At 37.3% G+C, this 25,411-nt stretch overlaps 1 protein-coding gene across 17 annotated transcripts in view; it reads left to right on the forward strand.

The window, feature by feature from the left end:
- Robo2 (roundabout guidance receptor 2) overlaps nucleotides 1-25,411 on the forward strand; it is a 1,342,812-nt gene that overhangs the window by 753,818 nt on the left and 563,583 nt on the right. For 6 of the 17 annotated variants that reach the window (XM_008840506.3, XM_017799978.2, XM_017799979.2 and 3 more), the window contains exon 1: nucleotides 9,284-10,253. The exons of the other annotated variants lie outside the window; for them this stretch is intronic. In XM_008840506.3, coding sequence (XP_008838728.1) covers nucleotides 10,193-10,253 — 61 coding nt within the window. In that variant the 5' untranslated portion in view covers nucleotides 9,284-10,192. Of the gene's footprint in view, nucleotides 1-9,283; nucleotides 10,254-25,411 lie in introns of those variants that run through there. 17 annotated transcript variants of the gene reach the window in all.

The following is a 25,411-nucleotide window of genomic DNA, read 5'->3' on the forward strand; positions in this document are numbered from 1 at the left end:
GGCTGCATATTTGTTCAACCCCTATGGAAAGCAGTGTGGAGAACTCTTAAAAAACTACAAATGAACCTACCATTTGACCCAGTTATACCACTCCTAGGCATATACCCGAAGAACTCATTCTATTGCAGAGACACTTGTACATCCATGTTTGTTGCTGCTCTTTTCACAATAGCTAAGAGATGGAAGCAACCTAAGTGTCCCTTAATGGATGAGTGGATAATGAACATGTGCTTCACTTATACAATGGAGTTTACTCAGCAGTAAAGAAAGATGAAATCGTGAAATTTGCAGGTAAATGGATGGAACTAGAAACTTATACTAAGTGAAGTAACACAGACTCAGAAAAAAATCGACATATGTTCTCCCTCATATGGGGATCCTAGAACCAAACCCTGATAAGCGAGTATGTATCAAGACATACCTACAGGAAGCAGGATAATGGAAAGGCAACAGGGAGGTGAAAGAACGAACCAGAGAGAGAAGAACAGTAGGAAACAGTCCTTAATAAGGGAGATGTGGATAAAAATTGGATTAGGTTAATGGAGGAGGGAGGGAAGGGTATACAAGGAACCTAGGGGATAAAGGAAAAGAAGGAGCTCAAGAGAGGTAGGACCATAGGAAAAGGGAGAAAGGGAAGAAATGGAGGCACCTTAATTGGGAAAACCATGATGGAGGGGTGAGACAATGGGAGAGATAAACAATGCCTAGCTAGTTTTGAAAGCCAGAGGGAACCGTATTGCTCCTACAACCTACTGACAAATTATACATAGCAGATCAAGAAATATATGTCTAGGTAAAGTTTATCTGAGAACAACTGGTCTTTGCCCAAGATTTATCTACATGACACACAGTAATTAAAAGGACCAGGCTGGTGGAACTAACCTTCTTGGATGTTTAACAGACATACTTTGAGGCCTATAATAATTTGGTCAGAGGGACATAAAGGAAAGTTTTTGCTCCTTGCCCTCCTAGGTCAACTACTTCCAGGGGGCTATGAGCATCTCTCAGAATGTCCTGTAATTGTGGTGGGTCACCTGTCCTCTTGATCAAGGAGGCCTAGGAGACCCATCCTCTCCACCATTTGGAGTCGTTCGTTCTCTTGATCTTGGCCAATCTGACTAGGGTAAGATGAAATCTTAAAGCAGTTTTGATTTGCATTTCTCTAATTATTAAGGATGACCTTAAGAGTAAAAATAAATTGGTTTATCTGGACCAACTGTATGGCCTTAAACACCCAAAAGGAAAGTATAACCAAAGGTTAAATGGGCCAATATAATTTCATAAGAGTCCATATGCATAGCTAAAGGCTACATAACAAGCAACAATGCCAGACAGGCGATATCGTCTTTTGAGTTGTTGGCCAGGGTGTCCAAAGGGGTTCCCAGAGAGCAACCCAGTAAAGAACTGGGAAAATGAACAACAGACCCCAATCTTATCCAAAGGAATATTGACAACTGATTACCACTAGATGAGGAACTGCTGACCCTCCTAAAACAAAGAGCTCTAGGTAGGCTTACTAGATTCACCAGAAGGACAAGCAGTGGGGAATGGCTGGGGTGCCCACAACACAGCAGACAGTAGCAGGGATATCAGAGTTTAAGGGCTCTAGTAGGTGGAGGGAGGCTATGGGAGGGTGCTATCTGGGAAGTGGGTGTAAGAATAAATTAAAGAAAAAAGCATAGACTAATTTAGACACTCAAGGTCTTATATTAGATACAGTATAAATATACTTCAATTTTATATTGCTAATAAAAATAAGGAACTACTCATTGAAAACATAAAAAATTAAAAGCCTGAGACTTAAGCAATTTGCATCAAAGTCAAAACTGCACTGCTTAGTCTTCAGTCTTAAGTATTTGGTCTTCTATGAGTTTTTACATTCATATTAGTACATAAAGAAAATCTAAAGTTACTCAGTTACTTTGTTTCTTTGTAAAGTGATGTATTGATTAGTAGAAAAGTTTTCATCTAGACTAAAATACTGTGTTTGTGTATGACGTGTATGTGTGTGCATGCACATTCCCGTGTGTGAGTACTGATGTGCAGTGTGTAGTGTGTGGAAATCAGGACACAACCTTCTGTGTTAGTTCTTACCTATCTTCTTGTCTGAGACAGGGTCTCTGTTTCCTCCTGCTTATACCAGGCGGGTTGCCCTGTGAGCATTGGGGAATGCTCATGGCTCTTCCTCTCCTCTCACTGTAAGAGCACTAGGATTACAGATACCCTCTACCACACCTTTCTTTACATGGGTTCCGAAGATTCAAACTCCAGTCCTCTTGCTTATGTAAACAGAACTTGACCTGCTGAACCAGCCCCCAGACCCAAATTGAAATATTTTGGTATAAAATGTCATATATGCCAAATTGTTACACTTGAAAATTATAGATGTAGATGATTAAGACAATTTTTTTCTGTTTATTTTTTCACTTATGGAAGAGAATGTGTATTTACTACTGAAATTCCCTGCCAGAATGTAATAATTTGAAACTTACTATTTTTTTGTAATTTTTAAAAGGGCTTTAGGTACTTACTCTGCAGAAAGAATTGATTTATCAGGCAGACAAAAGACTCTTTGTATGTTGCAAGATCCAGAATCTGTTATTAAATAGACAAGACCTTCTACGATAGGGCCATAGGAAGATCAGTTGGCTCACATGTGCCTTTGGATAAATTCCATGGCTTTATCATAAGAGAGGAAAGACTGTTATTTTCCCAATATGAAGAATCCGTTATGATACCTATCTGAAAGATATCCCGGTGAGCAGAGAACTGTTAAAATCTGGGAGCTAGGTTTGTGTGAAATCCTTTCCCAAATCTTTGAAACTCTATTCTTTGCAAAAAGTGACAAAATTCTATTTTAGATACAAAGTAAGTTTTCCTTTTAGAATTACAGTATGTGTTTCTAAAATTTGATGATGCAGAGTCCAGATTGGAGCAGATGGATTTGGAATTGTTTGGCAAAGAATCAAAAGGATTTTCTGGGTTTCATGATATTATGTTATAAATATAGCAAGAAAACAGTGCATTCTTTTACATTGCTTCAGTTAGAAACTTTACTGAAATAAGGACTCGAGATCTTGGAAAAGGAAATGATTAAATAACAGGCAGGAAGGAAATCTTTCCACATAACACCCTTGCCTGTCATGTGTAACTAATGCCTGAAGCTGCACTTTCAGAGAATTTGTCATTTTAAGTAGGTAACTTGGGGCCTGGAGAGATGTCTCAGCACTGACTGCTCTTGCAGAGGACACAGTTTAATTCCCACACCCACATGGTGGCTAACAATTGTCAGTAACCCCAGTTCTGGGGGAACCTGAAGTCCTCTTCTGACCTCCACATGTATTGCATGCCACAGATACACCTACATACATGTGGGCAATACATTCTTACACATAAAATAAAAACAATAAATAAAATATTAAAAATAAGGTAAATAAATAAAATATTTAAAAAATAAAAATATTTTAAAAATAACTTGACACGTGTTATAAAGGAATTATTGGAAACCAAATGACAGGCCATGATCTTTCTACAAGTGAGCTTCTTATTCATTTTCATCAAGCACTGAGACTTTGTACTGTATTAGGTGTGTGTGGGGTAGGGGTAGAATATAGGAAGGATTTATTGACAAAATGAAGGTAAACTTTCAGGTGATTAAAATGATTTCAGACTATTACTCATTTTTTACAAAGTAGAAATATAAACCTTTATTTCACAACTTATTATAACATACTTTTTAAGAAGATGTACTGGGAAATTTTAAATCCCAGGGGAGGCTTAATGCTGGAGCAGGCCTTGGCCCTCCAATGCTGATGCAATCTTGGGGCTCCCAACCAGTGCAGATCAGATGCACCTGTACTGGCCAGTTTTCACTTTGCTTAGATCTATCTCCTTTGTTCATACCCTTTCTCCTCATTTAATGCACTGAGTGATCATCCGTATCTTCCTTTTGGGACTTCACACACACAACTGACAACATCGGAAATAATACCTGTGTAAAAGCACACTGCTAGGAACTGCTCTTGACTCAGAAGGTTGTCTGTGCTAGAGGAAAAGCTTGACATCACATACATGTTTACTAGCATATGGAACAAGGAACAATCACTGAATATAGACAGCAATACTGTTAGGTCTCCTTTTAAAAGTACACATACACAGAGACACTATGCCTCAATATTCTACAATATGATATATTTCATTTATTCAAAACCTCTCATAAATTTTGAACCCTTCCTAAATTCATTGGTCAGGATGCAAAGTGATTTTCCAAATGTATTTAAATTCTCATGTAAGAGAATTCTTCATTCTTGAAAACACTTAGCAAAACGATATTTCTAAATGAAATATTGGTATATTTCAATCGACTTATATCTCAGGTTACTAATGAAGTTTTTCAATAGCTACATGCAAAATTCCAAAATACCATTCATTCATATAAATAATATGGGCTTATTATATATTAGTATCATTCAATATTTTTAAATGAATTTAAATCATAAACTTCCAATTTATTTCAGAAAAATATTTTCTTATTCTTGTCTCCCTCAAAACTTTTTTGGAGCAAGGTAGAAAGTGATAAAATAATGTGGGAAGATTTCTCTTGTAAGGGGCTTTAACACGTTACTTAAATTGTCCTGTATCTTTTTAAAAGTAATGACCTATACATTTCATTTAAATGTGATTTGGGGGCATTGTATGTTAAGATAATTTTACAAAGAAAAACTCCGGTTTAACAGCTTTAACAGGGTGATCATTTGGCTTTAAAAATGGTTCTTTGATTTTGAAAAACAAAACAAAGGCTCACATATTTCTAAGTATCTCAATGAATCAAGGATTCTCTTAAATTGATCAATCAAAATAATTTTGGAAAGAGTTTTGGTGTTTCTACAGAGTGAAAGAGGTCTTAAATTCATCTCATGATGTATATCTTAAACTCCCACATTGATTTTATACTTACATCTGGATTTAAAAGAATATTTTTAAAATTAAGTTGTGTTAAATATCTGATCTTCAAGTTTCTTGGAAGATCAATGGAATAATAATTGCATAAATATCACATAGAAACTTAACAACATAATAAATGTTTTTGCAAAACTAAAACGTTTTCTGAAACATAGATATTTGCCACATGGACTAATATATTAAAATTACTAGGTGGATCAAAACCATGATATTTCTATAGATTCTGCTTGGGATCAGAGCATGTTGGAAAGTGCAAAAACTGTATTGTGTTACCCAGTTTATTCCATTTCCTATGAGGAATTCAGTTTGAAATAGATTCAATATTTGTATCTTGTTTTGTACAGTCTTCCTTCATATGGTTATTTTATGTTCTCCAGGAAAGGCCAACTCAGAAGTTCAAGCAAAAAGGCAGTAATTTGATCACCTTGATCAAATTAAAGTTAATTATAGTCTCCTCCACACAGGGTTCTTAAGATGTATCAACATATCTATATTTATTTAGCAGGCGTGCATTGATTATATAATAATACTATTCCAAGTTTTACATAAAAGAAGTCAAATTTCCATAACCATTCTCTATTTAGTCACTTATTTAGAAGAGGAGAACTCAATTCATAGTTGAGTAAAGATTGAAGTCAAATCCACATTTGTGTTTTGTATCATAAACCCTCTAAATTGGTGACAGGAAGCTTTTTTTTTTTTTAAAGAAAGTTTTGTCTTTCTCTCTCAATGAAAAAATGAAATGTTTTTCTTTTGTTCAACATTGCTAAAACTGAATTTCCAATATTTACTAGAAGGTTCAGGTTTTAAAGATTCTTCTTTAATTAAGAAGAAAAACCTAAAGTGAATAATCCAGTTTGGATGGAGAGATGGTTCAGTCATTAAGAACACTGACTGCTCTTGCAGAGGACCTGGGTTTGATTCCCAGCACTCACATGGTGGCTATGAACCATCCTAAACTCCAGTTCCAGGGGAATCTGAAGCCCTCTTCTGACCTCTGTGGCATTGCATGACATGGGCGCACCCACATACATGCAGGCAATACATTCATACACGCAAAATAAAAATAATAAATAAAAAATATAAAAAAATGAAAAGGAAAACCTGGAGTGAATAATCCATTTTTAAAACATAATCTTGGGGCTGGAGAGATGGCATAGTGACTTAGAATACTAGCTGTTCTGACAGAGGACCCAGGGTCGGTTCCCAGCACCCACATGATAGCTAAGCACCATCCATAACTCCAGTTTCAGGGACTCTGAAGACCTTTCTGACCTCCATGAGCCTTGCATGACATAGGTACACTTACAGTCATGCAGATAAAACACTCATACACATAAAGTAAAAATAAAATATTTCAAAAATAAAATATAATCAGTGTGCACTAAAAGCATGTCAAATTTTATTGAAATATGCACATTATTCCAGTATAGATCCTGTGAAATCTCGCAGAAGGTGGTGGTTTTGCTCCTTTTGGGCTTACTACTTTTTATATTGAATTTCTGACTGAGGACTCCTTACTATTATTTATTTAGCAGGCAAGATTTGGTCATTATGCTAAAATTTCTTTTACTACAGGATTCTAAGATCATATTTTCTTTTACCTTATTTCACACCAAATGGGTTTTTGATAAAGCATTCTTTTAAAAATCATTTCCAAATTTGTCTTCAAGAAAAGCAGGAAACATGGATTCCAACTTTCCTTTGTTACAGACCTCATCTCATATTATAAGGTATCACATGGAAGATAGCACCTTGTGAAATCACTCACTCCCTTCATGATATTTAGCTGGTAGCTGTGAATGCAAAATGCTGATGCTTGGCATACACTGCCCATGATGTAGAACCAGAGATTTCCTCTAAATAAAATTCTTCTCCGAAGTATCTTAATGATGTTCTTCATATATGGGTGCATTTTTGTGAGATCAGAAGTGACATCTCCATTGTAGAGCAAGAAAATTATTTTTGGGTTAATGTCTTACAACCCATCCTTCCTAGTTTCCCTGACCCCACACTTGGACTCAGGTGTTTTTACAGGTTACTTAAGGAAAGGAAGTTGTGGTTGCTCAGCCTCTCTTTCCACTAAAGACTACATTCTATCTTTTGCTTGATCTACTGGCGAGCCAGGGGCAAACTTCCTGGTGGAATGTTTCAATGTTTTCTTTCCCAGATCTTTTTTTTTTTTTAAATAAAGGTCTTAGTTTATTTGATAAGTACAGCACAATTTCATTAAGGAGGTGATGTTTGCAGGATTATTATTATTATTATTATTATTATTATTTGCATCCACATGCAATAAAAAATCTGGCTAAGAGGAGGGGGTACATTTTGCAAGTCTGGACTTTAAGCATAGTCCAAATATTTAAAATGAAAGTTTTATAGAATTAACTGCTTTCCGGTTATCACAGAGAGGTAACAGAGATGTCAATTCAAAACGTGCTTGGATTTTTCTGGGTCACAGTGCTATCTAATTTAGACTCAGTCCTTCGTGGATCTTGAAGTGAATCAAGTGAACTTGTTTTCTCTTAATGGCTTATTCTTTTTTCCATATGGTGCTAATTCAGAGTCATTACTGTGAGAATTCAAGTGATTTAACTTCAGTACACTAAAGTGCTTCCCCCCTCCCTTTACAGTTAAATAGTGTACATCAAAACTGCCAAAAGGATTCTTGATGCTTCATGAGAAGATTGCTTTATTACCGTCATCTGCAAGCCTGCCAGGAAGGGTGCCAGAAGACCACCTGAATGTCTTACCTGAATGTCACTGGACATTTTTTTTAAATACACAATTTCACACCGTCTCTAAGCAAAGGAGAACTAAATTTAGTGGCAGCACCAAAATCTATCCAACAAACAAAAGGCTCTTCATCAATGTTCTCAAACGAATTTCTTTCCTAATATTTTCCAGTAGGGGGAACTAAAGACTCACCATCCGGAATCTAGCGAGGCTCAGAGACCTTGTGAGAGTTCTGTAAACCCTCTTCTAATCACCTGAACAAGCATCAAACACCAGCGAGCCTGTGATCACACGTGGGCCCTGCCATATCGGTCACGCCAGAGCACCGCAGGCAGTTGCATTTGGTTCAACGTGGCCTTCCCTAACCAGCTTCAGTCCTGAACTGCGGGAACTTGGTAGTTTTTGCCTTGGATTTAGCAGTTATGTCCTGTTTGGGCTGAAATTCGGCTCTTTTGAGCGTGTTTGTCCTGTTGAGTTATCAGCATTGCTTAAATCAGAGTCTGATTTCCAAATTTCTTTTCCGAGGTGTTTGAGAGGGCGAGGCTCCAGGTATCCAGTTCCTCCAAACCCTTTGATCCTGGACCGCCATTACTGGAGTCTCTTGCAGAACTCCTTTATCCTAAGGTCCTGCATCACACTCATCGTAGAGAGGTCAGAAGGCAACCGACAGACATTAGCTGGATGCCAACCTTTCCCCTCTCTCCTCCTTGGGGGATTTTGTAGCTATCCATAGATCTTGGCTAAATCAAGCCGATAGAATTTAGAGGTGCACCCCCACTCCGCCTGCCGCGCGCGCTCGCGCGCACACACACACACACACACACACACACACACACACACACACACTTTTCCCCGATTCCCTTACAACCACATAGGAGCACACACACAAAACACATCCACACAGAAACGTGGTTATGTTTCGTTTTCTCTACTTTCCTCCCGGCTCCGAGCTTCTCATTTTGCTAAAAGGGCAAGTGTGTGTGTGTGTGTGTGTGTGTGTGTGTGTGTGTGTGTGTGTGTGTGTGTGTGTGTGATTTGAGGGGGAGGTGGGGGAGGTGATGAGGCTGCGCCCTGGGTCTTGGAGGATCATCTTTTTCCAGAAAAGCGCGAGCAGCTCCAGCAGACGGAGCGATGAATAATTAGGAAGGGCTTCCATGAAATCACTCACCGAGAAAATTACCTGCCCATTAAACGGGCCGCGGCGAGGAGCAGGAGGCTAGAAGCCCACCTCCACCCTCCCGAGGCGGGAGGCAGGGGGACGCCCCAGGCTCCGGGAATAGGAAAGAGTTGATCGCTAATCGTAGTACTTGCTAGCCGGCGGGGCTCCACATTGCTTCATTTCCGACCCCCTAAGATTCACCACTTGCCAGATTACCCCTCCTCCGCAGACCTCCGGGGGTGCTGTCGCCCGGTGCACTGGCAGGTGGCGGGGTGTGGAGGTGGAGAGCTTGGCGCACCCCTCTCATTCCCCACCCCCTCCCCGGGCCGATCGCTGCAGTTCTCATTCCTCCCCTTGGCTCCCGCCTCCTCTCTTTCTCTCCTCAAGTCCTTCCAGCCCGCCGCAGCTGTAGGAGGAGGCGGACGCTGCACAACCCCGGCTGCCAGAGCGGCGGCTTCATCGGAGGGACTGGAGGCTGGACCACGCGTTAGCATCCTCCTGGCTCCCAGGTCCAGGGCTTCCAGACGGAAGGCACGCTGGTCCTAAGCCACTGGGTTCTTTCGCTCCCGGGCCGCCCCGCCAGGGTGGCCGCGGCCTCAGCCCTGCCCCTCCCTCCTTCCCTCTCCCCCTCGCTCCTCGCCTCCCTCCCCGCCGCCTCACCGAGTAGGAGTTCCCGTTCTCCACCCGAACAGTCCTGCTTTCCCTTTTCCTCTCGCTTGAAACCAGAGAAGAGGAGGGAGAAGACCAGGCTGCCGAGGAGAGGGCCCGCTCGCAAAGAGTTGCTTTGACACATCCTTAAGATGGAAGTTAAGTGAAAGCAAAACAAAACAAAACAAAACTCCGGGACGTGTTGCTGGTACTGAGGAGACCAGGGGAAAAAGAAAACCTGGTAGGCAGGCCAATGGTTGTTCGGCTGCGCGCTGGCAAGTTTGTGGAACACTTTCTAGGAATTAGGTCCTTTTCCTCCCCCTTCAGCTTCTTGACTTTGGAAGAGAGAGCTTGTCTTTGGATTGCAATGGAGCCTAAGGAGAGAGGGCTAAACGCACGTGAATAATCCTTCCGGCTGGGCTGCATTTGTGGGAATTTAGGAAGCCAGCGTGGAAATACAGAGACTCTGGAAGTAGTCTGGCTTCATTGGGGTGGCTCCTGACGTGTCCCGTGTCAGACCTCTCCACCGACTCCTTCCGATCTTGCCGTTTTGCTCCTCTTGACTTTAATTCATCTCTAGGAAAGTCTAAACTTCGGACCTACCTCTTTTTTTTTATACTTATTTTTGTACTTTTGCTCTCTGGGATTGATTTCTTAAACAATCTGGATCCTTTTTAATATGTCAAAATGAGTCTGCTAATGTTTACACAACTATTGCTCTGTGGATTTCTCTACGTTCGGATTGACGGTAAGTTAAAAATGTTTTTATCTTTTTTCCTCCGCCCCCCCCCCATTTCTTTCAGAGGTTGTTGTGACTTCTAAATAAAATGACACTATGATTGGTAGTGCGTTTTGACCAGGCACAAGCTCTTCGGGGGCAGAGGTTTGAGGTCTTTTGTTTCTAAACTGCTTGCTGCTGGTGGAAGATGTTAGTAGTCACCTATTGTTGTCATTGTAATTAATTAATTGAGTTCCAGAATAAGTGGATGGATTCTCAGGTTCTTAGAAAAATAACTATTAAAGTAAGTCTCTTGAAAGAGCTTAACATGATTCTGGCCAGTCTATTTGGTGTTTGTTCTGGTGCCTAAACTTTAGCAAAGGCATCCAATTGAAAAATTACAGTAACTGATACTTCAAGGCAGGTTCAGCGTGTGGGGATTTGAGACTGAGTATCTCAAGGATCAAAGTGTGTCACCTGTGTGTCAGTGAATGCTATCCCAGCAGGAAATCAGAATGAAGAATTTAGAGTACAGAGGGAAAACTGTCACAAGTGAGACTGGGCGAGGTTCCAGGGAGGAGACAGCATCCACTAAGAGCTGGGGACACTCAGTTTGGTCCCCAGTGGACAAACACAATGGGGACCTTGAACAGGTGCTCTAGGTGTCTCCCTCTAGGCTGAACCACTCTGTGAAGCAGACAGCGTTCTGCCTCTGGTTCTCCTGTCTTTTGTTCAAAATTGGTTTCCTGGGATATTTTCACTGAGTGTCAGTTTCTTGTGAGACTATTACAAAATCCTTTTGGTAGGTGTTTGAATGAGAAGTGGCAAAAATCATTAACATATGTTTTGTTCTTTGAAGGTTAAAAAAATTTAGTCTTTTAGGGACTTTTTTTTTTTTTTTTTTAAATCAGTGCGAAGTGTCCTTATGCAAAGAAGACCAAGCCCCCACTTCTCTCCCAGGAAATGTGGTTGACAATACTTTCATTTGTAAATTACTGTACTTGCAAAGAATATGAGGTGTATTAGTTCGAGTACTTGAGACATCCTAATTTGTTTTGCTCCGTAAACTTTTCTTTGACATTTACACTGTGAATGAATTCATTATTTGGAATACTGCCTATTTTTGCCCATCTGTAGGAGCTAACTTTGGTTCTGGCAGGTGCTGCACAGAACCTGATGTATTGGACTCAAAAGGAATCCTTTCTATAAACATGAGACAATACAGATGAGTTTACCTACTGTTAAGTGACTGTTTTCAATCATGGACTGCAAGAATCTCTTTGCCCCCCAGTGATGTGCACACTGCTTCTCTTTCCTTCCAAAGTAGTAGATGCTTGGTGCTTGATCATGGTGAATGATATTGCTGCAATTTCTGTAATCATACTTATAAATACACATTCTCTTTCTAAACTATTTACCTATCCTTGTAAAAAAAAAGGTTCATATATTCCAAATACGTTTGATTTTCATAAGACTTTCCTATAGCATCAAGTATGATTTTTACATTGCCCCACAGGAGAAATTCTTATATACACTTTATATTAGGCTTTAGAATTATCACCATTAAAAAAATCAGTATGAATGGAGGAGGAATACAATTAAATTGCTCAGTGGAAGTGACTGAGGGAATCAGAGGAGCTTGGAGGTACAGAATGTAATTAATGTAGTAGGGTGTTTGGAGATATATGAAACAAATGCAATTAACCAGCTTGCTAGAACAGTAAAAGCAAAACATCATTTCTATCCTCCATTCTCCCTCCCTCCATGCACACCCTCCTCCTTTAAAGACATGACTAGAACCTTTGTTCTGATTTTCCATTATAAAATAAGGAGGGATATTTTGTGTCTGGATCATAATTATGCAGGAGAATTCATACTAATAAAATGAAAAAAACATCCACAGGTAGAGGAGTTAAGACTGAAGAATTAATGTTAAATTTCATATGTATAAACTAGTTTGTATTTAGCATCTGCTGGGTCAGAATCAAATGTAATTGTAGACACCAGGCACCCTTACTGAATTCACATATAAACCATACATTTGACATTGGATTGTCTTTGGATACTTCAGAATGATGACAGCTCTTCCATGGAGATTGTTGAAAATTTGGGATGTGAACAACACTGCCATCTAGGTGGTTTCAAGGCTTGGGACCCAGTGTTCACATATCCAATGAGGGGTTGAGAATACAGCATCTCTATGCTTTGTGCTTTGCCTGGATTCTGTGACATTTATTTACTTATTGTCCTTCTTAGAGGCGTGGCTTATTTTCCACATGAATTTCAAATTTAGGGAAGCTTGTACCATTTCCAAGATATACTGACGATTCCTGTGCTAGACACAGAAATTAATTTTATTCAGTGACAAATGAACACAGATTTGCACTGAAATTTGTTCAGTGGGTTATTTATATGTGCATTTTTACAGTGTATGAAAAAATGTTAGAGTTTTGCCTCCTCATAGAAGGCATGTGCTAATATTATTTATGATTTTTCAGAATCTTTTCCCTAAAGTAAGCCATAAAGAATAAATATTAAGTTAGTTAAGAACTAACACAAACTTTGAGGAAAATATTTGGAATGTGAAGGTATTTTTAATTAATAAAGTTCAATTAATCATATGAATAATTATGTGATAATATAGACCATACAATGAATTTTACCATATTTTGAAAGATTTGGCTTTAAAAGAATAATAGTTTTTCAATCATTTAAAATCATTTATAAGGATATAATGTGAACCATTGCAAGACTTTTAAATTTCTATTCCAGCCCATGTATTAATCCAATAATTTTATAGTACTCGTGAAAAGGTGCTTTACAAAGATAATGGTTCTTTCTTCTTTACTCTTTATGTATTCTTACATGAAAATGACAAATGTGGTATTTGGGGAGATAAAGATAATGTGTGTGCACAGTGCAGATGCATAATCTCATATAGGTTTATACATTTTGCTGAAGTGCTTCTTTCAGTAATGGGTTCATTATTGTAGCCATATGTAGCCCATTTCAGAACTTAAATTGCATAAAAGTAACCTGAAATTTGTTCTTGCAGCTATTCAGTAATATCACATTTGAATTGGCTTTGTTTGAATAACCTTTGATGCTATGCAACACGTGGACCATAAACCAAAAGGATTACTTAGAACATTAAACAAAAAAAACTCAAAGCAAAAGTCATGGTTATGCAAAAAAAGAACAGTTTTGGTCATTTCATTCCTGAGCAGCCTGTGAAAATAGCATCTTTGACAGCAAAATTGTGGCTAGGTAACACTTCCATAAATGTGTATATGTATACAGTGAGGAAAGGTGCTTCTGTGTGTGTGCGTGTGTGTGTGCATGCGTGCGTGCGTGTGTGTGTGTGTGTGTGTGTGTATGTGTGAATACAGATACAAATTTAGGAAGACATATTTATGAAGCCTTTGAAATATACAGGAGGTAACTTTAACTTCCATGTGTAATTTGATTTCTGAATATTGTTTGAAAAAAGGTGTGTCATGTTTATTTTCCTTCTCCTTTCCTTCTCTTATTCATCCTCCTCTTTACGTTCTTCCCTTCCACTTCTCCTCTTCCCTTCCCTTCCTATCCTTCTCTTCTTCCTTCTACTTTGGATTTTGTAAAGGAATTAAAGAAGCATTTGAAAAGTAAGGAAACTTGGTGATAGTGTTTCTTCAATAGTACTTGATCAAATCAGCATCTATAGGTAATGTAGGAACAATGACTTACTTTAGGTACATCTAACTTTGGTTTACACTTCCTCACTTTTCTTTAACCATACCATATAATCTTATATAAACTTGCTTTGTAAGGGTCCTATATATTTCAAGCCTAGACAAAAAGAAGTCTCTATATCTTAGTTAAGAAAAATGGAAACCTGCAGAGTACTAGTTTATGGATTTATTTTTTAAAGAACAGAATCTTCATGTCTCTTACAGTTTTTACAGGTGTTCGCCTGCTATCCTCCATCAATACATTCACAGGACATTTTTTTTCTTAAAAAGATACTGAATGAAGGATAATTGGATGACTGTAATCTTTCAGGCAGAAAGGCTTAAGAATAACTTTCAGTGTTTTAGCAAGGGGTTGTACCAAGATAGAGATATAATATCATCTCTAATGTGAACCAATATGCTGCAGATACCTACCTATAATTCAACATAGTGTTCGAGACCCCAGAGCTTCAGTCTTTAGTGCTCGCTGCTCCATTTCAGCCAGGCTTTATGATCTTTATTCTGATCCATATTTATGCTGATGCTTTTCAAACTACCCTCATTATTGCATAGAGGAATTTGAGATCATTGAGGACTCAGCGTAGTTCTTCTATACACAGAAGTACCTCCAGTACCTGTAGTTGTATGTGACATGGCCCTCTGACTATTGACATCTTTTTTAATAACTAATGATAATAAATCAAACTCAAACACAAGATAGAGCCTATTTTTATAGTTGTTTCTCAGTAAATGGCTTCATTATTCACAATTTCTTTTCATGATCAAAAAATAAAAAAAGAAAGAAAAGAGTCATTTTTGTTCTCATAGCACATACCTAACTTGTTAGCAAACTCTTTGAAACTTAGCCTGATTTTATAATTTTTTTCCCTCCAACATTTTATGAACAACTTTAAACACATGCAAAGCTGAAAGAAGTTTGTAAAGTACATCAAAATCCCCTCCTTTGGATCCTTTTGTTATTCACTCTGCTTTATTACCATATTTCAGTTATCAGTCCTGCTAAGCATGTCTTCATCCTCTGGCTTTTCATCCCAGTTCTCCACGCAGGGACCACTGGAACCTTTTGCAGACATATAAATGAGGGACATGTTTCCTGAAACTCTATGCTCATGGCTTCTTCTCAGGTTTTGTCACCAAGTTTTACAAGACTCTGAGTTCAGACCCTTCTCTATCTCTTTGACTTTGTTGACCCAGAGTCTCTACCTAGAATGAAGGTTGATAACTTGGGGAAAGTCATTTCCTGACTCAAAGCCTTTGCATCTGTCCCTTCCTCTGTGGGCAATATCCTTAGTTTTGGTAAGCTTTTCAATTCATTGAATAATGCTCCAGCTTCTGTATCATCTCCTTTGAAATATAGATATGCTTAAAAAATTCTGTCACTTAAACAAATGCTTGAGGTAAAGATTTTATACACTCCTTGATTGATGAGCTACAATGATCTGGACATGTGACAAATACAGCATATCATTGAAGCAGCAAGAGGGATGACAACTGTTTCCTTCATGTTAGTAATGAAAAGGAAGAAAGAGAAAGAAACTGGGTCTCTCCTCCTCCTCTGTCCCCCTCGAAGGCACATACCACATTATCTAAGATCTCACTTTACCCATCTCCTAAAGATTCTACCATACCCCAAGGGTGCTCCCTTGTGGATTAAGCCTTTGGAGGTGATTTGAGGTCAGATTCTAGCAGCTGGATACCTTGTGTAAAGTTACTGCCTTTGGAAAGTGTTAGGCTTTCCCCTTTACATGTCTTAAAATATTTTTCAGAGTGGTTATCCTCCACTTTGAGAAAGTTGTGCGTGTTTATGAGTCTATGTGTGTGTCTCAAGAAACATATAGAGACTGACATTTTAGCAAGTTGCAAGTTAAAAGGTTGAGAGTTCCACAGTTACTTGATTTCTGGAAGGAGATATGAGATCTCTGAGTCACAGACAGTGGACTTTCTTAGTCATACCACAGGAAGCTGACTTCATGTTTGTGTAGACTCAGTTAGCTCCTGAAGCCCTTGGGGAAGAGAAAAGGCAGGTGTTTCATACACAGTGGTTTAGTATCACTGTGAAAAACACTGAGGTTGAGACCTGAATATTGCATAATGGCTAATAAGGCAACTTGCAAAAGCTCTGCTATTGGGGATGATACTATCTTCATTATATTGCTCTCTGAGCAAATTTGCCTTTGGACTCAAAATGCCTGTATTTTCTCAGGCATGTGAACTACCTCCTAATGAATATTTCTGAACACACAGTTGGGAAGAAAGCAGTAGTTAGTGTCTCTGCTAGGAAGACATGCAGAAACAAGAGCCATCAACTTTTCTGGCAACAGTAGATAAGTATAGACAGACATTGGTTTGTGTGTCATCTGACTCCTCCACTTAGCTTCTGTAGCAGGGACTTAGCTTCATGATTGTTTACCATTGTGCCTTCAGTGTCTAGAGTACCAAATGACATGTGGTAGATAGTCAAATATTTGTTGAATAAATGAAAATGTGCTTATGGAGTACTTTTGTGATGTTGATTTTCATGCTTTGGCCCAACACATGAAATGTGTACAATCTCTCTCTCTCTCTCTCTCTCTCTCTCTCTCTCCAGACTAAAAGAAAGTTACCAAATTTGCTTATTGAGATGACCGATATGATTTCATCTTATTACATATTAGGCTTTCTGCTTGGCCAGACATAGAACTGTTCATTTGCTCCAATATGCCTCATTTTCATCAAGCACGGGTTATTTTCTACAATGATTATCACAATCCATTAGACTTTTCTTTACATTTAGGGCATATTTCACTTTCGACTAAAACATAAAACAAATAAAAATAATTGATTTAAATCAAACAGATCAATTCTAAAATTAATCCTCAAATATAGAGTTATGCAATAAATATAAATAAAAAGATTATTAAAAGTAGTATCTCCAGCAATGGGCATTTTCCTTCTGTGGTTGAAATTATCATGACCAAGGCCCTGTTTACCATCAGCATTAAACTGAGATATATTCAGATTTCTGGCACTGGAACTTTCTCCAAATATGCACTGTAAATTTTTATTAATTTTATTTATTTATTTATTTGTGTGTGTGTGTGTGTGTGTGTGTGTGTGGGCCAGACGAGGGCGAGAGGGTATTGGACTCTAAGCCATCTTATTGGAATTTCTACTTTTGATTTAAGAAAATAAAGAAGTATTAGCTGGAAAATGTATTTTTAAATTATTGTTTTAATAACCACATAATTAGAAGAAGCATTTCATTACAACAGCATTGAAATATTCAATAACAATTTCCAGAGCTAAGATGCATCTCTTTCAAAATCGGCTGTAAATTTTTAGGTTCACAGTTGAATTAATAGTTATACAATACTGTACTCAGTATAAACCCTACAAGACATAAAATTGAATAAGGTTTTAACCTTTAAAAAATCTCCATTCATTTTAAAATAATACTGTTTCATACAAAAAACCTCATTTTTAATGCAACTAACACTTAGATGTTTGCATATGTGTCTTTAATCTCTATATATCTGATTATTACTAGTCACTGTCGGTTACTTTCTGAAATCCTTGGCTATGGGCTCCAGTGAAGCCGGGGGTGGGGGGAGGCTATGCAAGGGTGCCATTTGGGATGTGGATATATAGATGAATAAGATTGTTTGGGATGATACACACACACACACACACACATACACATACAAATCAATCAAGAAAATGAGTTATATTTGAGGAAGAAGCACAAAAATTTTCTTTGTATTAATTAGTAAAAGTAAAAACATTCCACTGAAATCTACCTGATGACTTCATATCCATGTTCAGGTGGCAAGGAAAATGTATTTTTAAAGCTCAAAGACCAGCATAGATACTCTCTAAATTTGATGTGCAAATTTTTTTCTTTTGACCACTAATAGATTTATAGAGAAGTACTTCTTATGCCATGAAAATTTTCCATTTAAAGTATAAATTTTGGTGATTTTTAGGTAAATGTATATATAGAGTTGTTAAACCTCAGAGAGTCTAAATTTATAATATTTTTACCAGCCAGAAAACAACACTTATACCCTATTTTTTTAATCTACCACCAATCCCTCTAATATGGAAAACCACTTGTCTCCATATTGTTTCTACCAAATTATTTATCATCTACTTTTCATATAAATGGAACCACACTAAGCACATTCTGGGCCAGCCCTGATGGTACATTTCTGTAATCAAGAGGCAGAGGCAGGAGAATCACTGCCAACTTGAGGTCAGCAGGTTTACATAGTAAAATTGTATCAGAAAGCATATAAAAATGATATTCTGTGAATCTATTTTCAAGAGTCAACCGTATGGTGACATATATAAGCATTTCACTCCTTTTGTTGTTAAGTGATACTCTGTCCCAGTTTTCTTTTGACTTATCAGTTGACAGATACATAAGTTGTATCATCATGTATACTATTGCTTTCAACATTCATGTAAAATTTGTGTGTGTGTGTGTGTGTGTGTGTGTGTGTGTATGTGTTTATTCCAGAGTGAAATCACTAGGTCCTGTGGTAACTCTGCATTTAACTTTTTTGCCTGCATACATGTAAGTGCATCTGTGTCATACAATGCCCATGGAGGCCAGAAGAGGATGTCAGATCCCCTGGAACTGGAGTTACAAAGGGCTTTTAGCTTTTGGGTGCTAGGAATTGAACCAGGGTCCTCTGCAAGAGCAGTCAGTGAGTGCTATTAACTCCTGAGCCATCTATCCAGCCCTGCAAATAACCTTTTGAGGGATTATAAGATTGCTTTTTGAAGTGCCTGCACCACTTTGTATTTTCATTAGCAATGTCTGAGGCATTTTTTTAATTCAAAGAAGGTATCAAATGGCATATGATTTTAACTTGAATATTTGGAGTTGAAAAACTTTTGTATTACAGTAATATGCCTTAAATTTCCAATAGTTCTAATTTCCAATCCCTTGAGTAATTTTTGTCCTCCAAGTCCTCTTCAATCTCCCTGTTCCTTTGTACATAAGCTTAAAACAATTGAACTCACCACTTTCAGCAGAGATCTCAAGTATATGAATGTAGCTCAAAGATGGATAGTATCTCAGGGGTAGAGGACATATTTGCAACTATGTCTCACATCTCTCTTAGTGTTCAGGCACATGGAGGCCCAAAGCTCAGAGACTTTATGTGCCTAGTTGCAAACTACTGCTATTTTTTAGTAAGTGAATTTTAAGCCCAGGGGTATGTTGTCTGCATATTATACCTCTTCCTTTGAGAGACTGTTTCTACTTTCCTTGCCTCCAAACTCCACAACAAGTGTTCCATGTGGTTGTTACTAAAAATCACCAGGTGTTTTCTGAACATATCAATAATTTACCTAGCAAATTTGAGATTATGATTGGATTCAACACATGCTCATAGAGTGCCTATTTATAGACAAGCCAACTTGCTGGGTTCTTCAAGGGACATAAGAACAAGAAAATGAAATCAATAGCTGATTATCTGAAATATCTGGTAAATAGGAATTTAAAGACAGACCCAGAAGGCTGTGGGAACTCTCAGAAGGATTTGCTTGATTTGTAACTGGTACAGTCTGGGAAGGGTTAACACAAAAATAGATCACTTAAGGGCTTTTCATAGGGAGAAAAATTAGAAAGTATATTTCAGCAGAGGGAGGAATAAGACGGAACGGACAGAAAAATATTCAGGAACAGCAGAGAGTCCACCAGGACTGCAGGAGAGTTTGTTCATAGGCAAAAAGTATTATGAAAATTAAAAGACTTTGTTTGAATTCTTTTGAACAAGTAATTTAACCTTCTATGACATTGCTTTCATCTATAAATAAGATATGCTATAGTAATGTTTCTGTCATAGAGTTTTATGAAGACTATATAGATATATACTAGAAAATATATGTATAATGTTCTAAATGATGCCCGACCTTTCATAAGAATCATGTATGCATTTCTTATTATTTCAGTTAGTAGTAGTAATGTGTGCTGTTATATATTACATGTCTTGTGAAAATATAGAAATAGCTAAAAGAAGATTTTGTCTATTAAACACTAACTTTGGGCTATATTGGAGAAACACTTTCATGAAAATTTTCATGATTTTTCTAAGCATAGCCTTCAGGCAACGGATGAGAATTTTTGTTTCCTCTTAAGTGGACTCTTCTCTGGCCACACCTATGCCACTGTGACAGGCGTGCTGCGACATGTGTTTCCATTGCATCATATGCTGATTACAGAATGAGTGGCATTCCCAAGTGAATAGTGTTGTGAATGAAAGGGGTAAACAGGGAGGCATTCTACAAACAGCCATTTTTGCTACAAATAGAACATGCTGGCACAAAGCTGCGTTTTGTTTTGTGTGTACATTTTCCCCAGAATATTTATTACCTAGTGCTTTTAATATAATGACAATGGATGTGAATCTTGTGTGAGACAAACTGCTGAGATCCAAATAAATACTCTTAGCACAGAATATCATATTAAATATTAACATGGAGTTTCCACTTTTTTATTGGTATTTCACTTATCTTTCTTTCTTGCAGTATAGACATTGATTCTAATAACATTTTACAATTATCCGCTATTTAAATTTGCATGACGAGTGGTTGTTAATTAAAAAAGGATGGCCTTTATAAACAAAATCTCATTATTGAGTAAGAGACTCGACTCCAGTGTGAATTTTTCCACTGCTTAATTGTTTAGATTCTGTCCAAAACAAACAAAATAACCAAAGACACCACAGTGATAAAGCAAGAGCTTTGATTGCTTAATCTCCAAACCTTCAACAAAAGCTCTGCTTACTTCTGTTTAATGTTCTCTTTTTGAATACATTGTCACTGAATAGTTTCGAAGAAGAAAATGTAGCCTAAACATCAATACCCATCACCATCAAAATGGCCAGCCTTGTAAAACAAATTGCATTCTGTTACCCAAACTGCATGTTTTGTATGTATGTGCTTTGATTTGCATGGAGTGATATTGCTGTGTATGTGGAAGGTAGGATATGATACACATTCACTTTCATTTCATTCATTTATGACCAGCACCACTTAGGCTTTCTTTATGAATAAATGGAATTTTAAGTTGACCCCATGTTGGCAAATACTTTGGTTTTTGTTTTCTTATTTTTATTCCCCCCACCCCCTTAAACTTCATATATAACCTGCTTCAAGTTATTTCTGGAAAAACATGTAAAAAATTGCCTCTCTTTGGAATAAAAAAAGTTGAGACTAAGTGAAAACAATGCTAGCTTATGACCACTAAAGGTGGAGCCATATGTAACATAGCAGTTTTAGCTAAACATTTGGAAATTAGCTAAGGAACACAGAGTATAACAAATATCTCATTATACTGCTTTTCAAATTTAAATAAAATCATCAATTTAAAAATGATTGGATATTAAGAGATCTGTCCAACAGCTCTGACATGATAGAACTAATTAGCATGTCTGTAAATATGATGACTTTTGACTCAGAAGTCGCTAGTTTTTATTTGTAAAAAGGGTAAATTTTATTAATCAAGGTTAGAACCAGAAGCTAAAGCGTGCCAAAATGCATTGGCATGCCAAAGGGTACAATATAGATAAAGTAAACTAACTTTTTGAAATAGATGCAAAAATGATCTAAACAATTTTCAGGATTACATTAAATTAAGAGGAATTTGGCATGAATCTAGCAGCAGGCCTTCTCTCTTGTGTTTGAGAACTTTAAAGTAAGTTTCAGCCTGTTGTCAAATAGCAGTATAGAAGTTATTGAATACCAAATTCATTGTTGATCTATTCAATGAAAGGAGACATTTCATTTTTTCCCCTTACAGCCAATACCTTCTATATTCTAACATTCCTTTAAATATCAGCAATAGCTATTTGTTTTACATAAGCTCCAATTATGTTATCTTCCTCATTCCTATTATGGGTTGTAGGAAAAGTGAAATAGAAAAGAGAAGAATGTCAACTTATTTAGTTATCTATCATCTATCAATCATCTGCTTATTTATTTATTTATTCATTTATTTATTTATAAACAGGATCTTCTTGTGTAGCTCCGTCAGGCTGTACCTTACTATATGGTTCAGGCTGCCCTTGAATTCATCATCCTCTTACCTTGGCCTTCAGAATACATAGGTAGACTAATCATGTGAAAATATTTCAGTGACCCATGAGTCCCAGAATTCCAAATATTGAAGTTGTCTTTCGAACTTTTTTCCTTAAAACATGCTCAATATGTTTAGTAACTTCTCCAGAAAAACATGCTAATAAAACACATCTGAGGTATTTTTCTCCTGACCCTTATGAAAACATGTTCCTGACTCTGAAGGTAGGTATGCTTTCAAGTGTTTCAAACCCGTTGCTGTGACTTGAAAGCATGGGTAATGTCAAACAGTACTGTAAAATAAAAGAAAAAGAATCATGAAAATCTATGCAACATGTACATATGTTTGGGGGTAAATATTGCTTTTATCTACCCCTTAGTCCCATGGGGGGGTGAATAAAAGCTATTGTTTGAGGCCTATTTTCTTCTTATGATTCAACAGATCTCTGATATTTTCAGAAGACTACTTTGCAAGTTACAACGTGTTCATTTACTTTTCTGTTACTCTCTGACGCCTGGCCCGGCCCATGAGTTTCATCAGTTAGATATTTTGAAACTCTTTGGATTTTTGGGTGCTCTCAGAAAATCTGTATACTTGTGTTAATTTTTTATGGTTAAGAACACTGGTTATTCTTGCAGAAGACCTGGGTTCAAATCCTAGCCCCCACATGGCAGCTAATAACTGTCTGTAACTCCAGTTCCAGGGGCTCCGATGGCCTCTTCTGTCCTCCGTGAGCATTGTACTACATGGGTGCATTTACCTACATGCAGGTAATACATGCATACACATAAAATAAAAATAATAAATAAAAAGTATTTTTATGCTTTTGTACATTTCATACAACCCATGTTAAATATAAAATCCAAATTAGTTCAAGTTTTCTCTCCTAAAGGAGCTTTTCTTTACTCTTTACTTTTCTTTTCTTTTCCCTCTCACGTTTCTGAGCAGGGGTTCTACATGGCATGGAAATAAACCCAGGCAAATGATTTTGTAGGCTTATCTCTAACCAGATTCAAGTCTAAGATTTATAAACAGGGAGTTTATGCATAATTTTTGAGTTTGAAATGATCCACGAGGTGCACAGATATACCTGGGAGGCTAGGCTTTTTAAACTATGAGGGGTCAGTGAAAGGGTGCATGGAAAGGTGAAAAACTGAACATTTGAATAGACTCTATTGAACTAACATTTGAAGGCCAGTTATACAGCAAACAGACAAGCTGATATTTAGTTCTGTCGATTATTAGCATTCACATAAAGCACAATTATTTAGCATTTTCTGAATCTTTTTTGATAATCACTCTGGAATCAAATGTGAAGGAACGTGTGTCTGATTTGTATGAAGCCAAAGTCTTCTGATTTTCTCTTTGAGCAGATGACATGCCTTCTTTGCTGACTGAGCTGGGTTGCTAGGAGAAGTGCATTGCTTTGGTCCCCACTTCCCCATCAGTAAAACTAAAGAGTGTATTGAGTGAGAAAAAAAAGGCAGGACACAGCCCAGGCCATGAATCATGACTTGTCTCCAGTTTGTCCACTTTGCTCCCATTTTCTTTTTTTCTGTGAAAACTTTTGTTTTTACCAATGATGCTTTCTTTCAGCCATTATCGGTAATCCTTTTGGAGCCTGAGAGGATGAGAGTTACTAAAGAGAGGCTGTGCTGCTAAGAGTCCACTCAGCGCAATAATAAAAGCCTTGAGAGTTATTCATGGGGCCACATGAGTGAGAATGCCCTGCTCAGTGAATAGCTGCAGTCAGCTGCCTTTGAGAGCTGGTGATTAATACCTTCTGCTTTTAATGGGGGAAAAAGGCAGACAAGAAAGGTCTTCATACTACTTTGGCCATTTTGCAAATTAGATCCTATACATTGTCCAAGCTTTTGAAAAAGAAGTTGCTAAATGTTCAATACCTGCAATGGTCTTTTTAAAAACATAGTATTTTATGAACTGTTAATTGCAATGACTGTCAAATGAAATTAAAACAGTAAAAATATCCCAAAGAAGTACTTTAAAAAAATCATCCCTTCTTACATCTTGAAGCTGTTTGTCATGGCACTGATGCAAAACTTTGATTTTAATATTAACTTTACCGTGTTGTTTAGGCAGTTCTAATTCCAAGCATCTAAATAGCATTTCTGTTTGTTTGATAAAGAAACTAATTACAATACTCTGGAGAGTTTAGACAAGCATTTAATGAGAAAGTGTTAGGGGGTGGCAGGTGTTAGTTACCCAAGAGCACTTGGATGTACAGTTTGAGATTTATAAAGTTGTTGTTTATATGTATGTGTGTATGAATATTTTATCTATAAGATAGTTTAGCATAAAAGGATTTGAGAAAACAGCATTATAATTCTCATTACATTCTTTATATCTTTTCCTTATATTGTACATCTAGCATAGTTTAAATAAAAATTGTTTGAGGTTTGAAATTCTTGTTGTTCAGCTGAGCACGTAGGGAGAAAATCTTCCAGTCTGGGCTGTCTATGAGTAAGACCAGGAAATGCAGGTTGATGTTTTTCCATACTGCATTTCCATTTGATTCTAATGCCATATAGGCTATGAAGATTTAGAAGGTAAATGAAACCAAGCCTTAGTGTTTCTTGAAAATTTATTCTTTATTTTGTTTTTGTTTTATTTTTATTTTTGATGCAAGAAGCTGAATAGGGTCCTTCAATGCCTACATACATATATTCAGTTCCTTCCTTTTTGGTCTGACTTTGCGAATTAACATTTCAAGATATCTCATGATGCTTCTTAGAGACTGTTTTTCATTCTGTGGAGGTGAAGTATCTTGTTAAGAGGTGGTAATACCCAAGGGCAATCAGAGATAAAAGTGTAACGATTTGGTGAGTGATGTCTAGAGATCAGCTTTAAGTGAGGTCTGATTTAACATCTTTATTAGTGATATAAAGAAATTATACTCCTTCACATTAGAAAACCATCCCATCATCCCTCCCTCCCCCAAAATCTTATAAAATTACTTACAAAAATATAAGCAGGAAGCAAAAAAAAATCTTATCAGAGAAAGAATCAATGCTTTATTTAGCACACAAATATAAACTAATTCTTCAGGGAAATAATCAGAAATCTAGATATCTAACTAGAGGGAGAAGCCAGCAAAGCAACAACACAGCAAGGGCCTAGGGGAACAGTATTGGAGAGGGGAACAGAGACAAGAGAGAATGTGAGCGGATTAGGACTGCCACTGGATCCCAGTTTAAAGACAAGGTGGTCATGCCCATTTCTGGAATATCTTATCAGTACTAACTAGGGAGATTCTGTTTCAGTGAATGTGACTTGAGTGGGATTGAAATATTCCTTTACTTTGTATTTCACTGCCAGACTGAGAGAGATTTTTCTTAGATTAGACACAGAATTTAGTATAGAAATAGATTTTT

This window comes from Nannospalax galili, unplaced genomic scaffold (assembly GCF_000622305.1).
Source record: "Nannospalax galili isolate Female #2095 unplaced genomic scaffold, S.galili_v1.0 scaffold439, whole genome shotgun sequence".
Classification (NCBI taxonomy): domain Eukaryota; kingdom Metazoa; phylum Chordata; class Mammalia; order Rodentia; family Spalacidae; genus Nannospalax; species Nannospalax galili.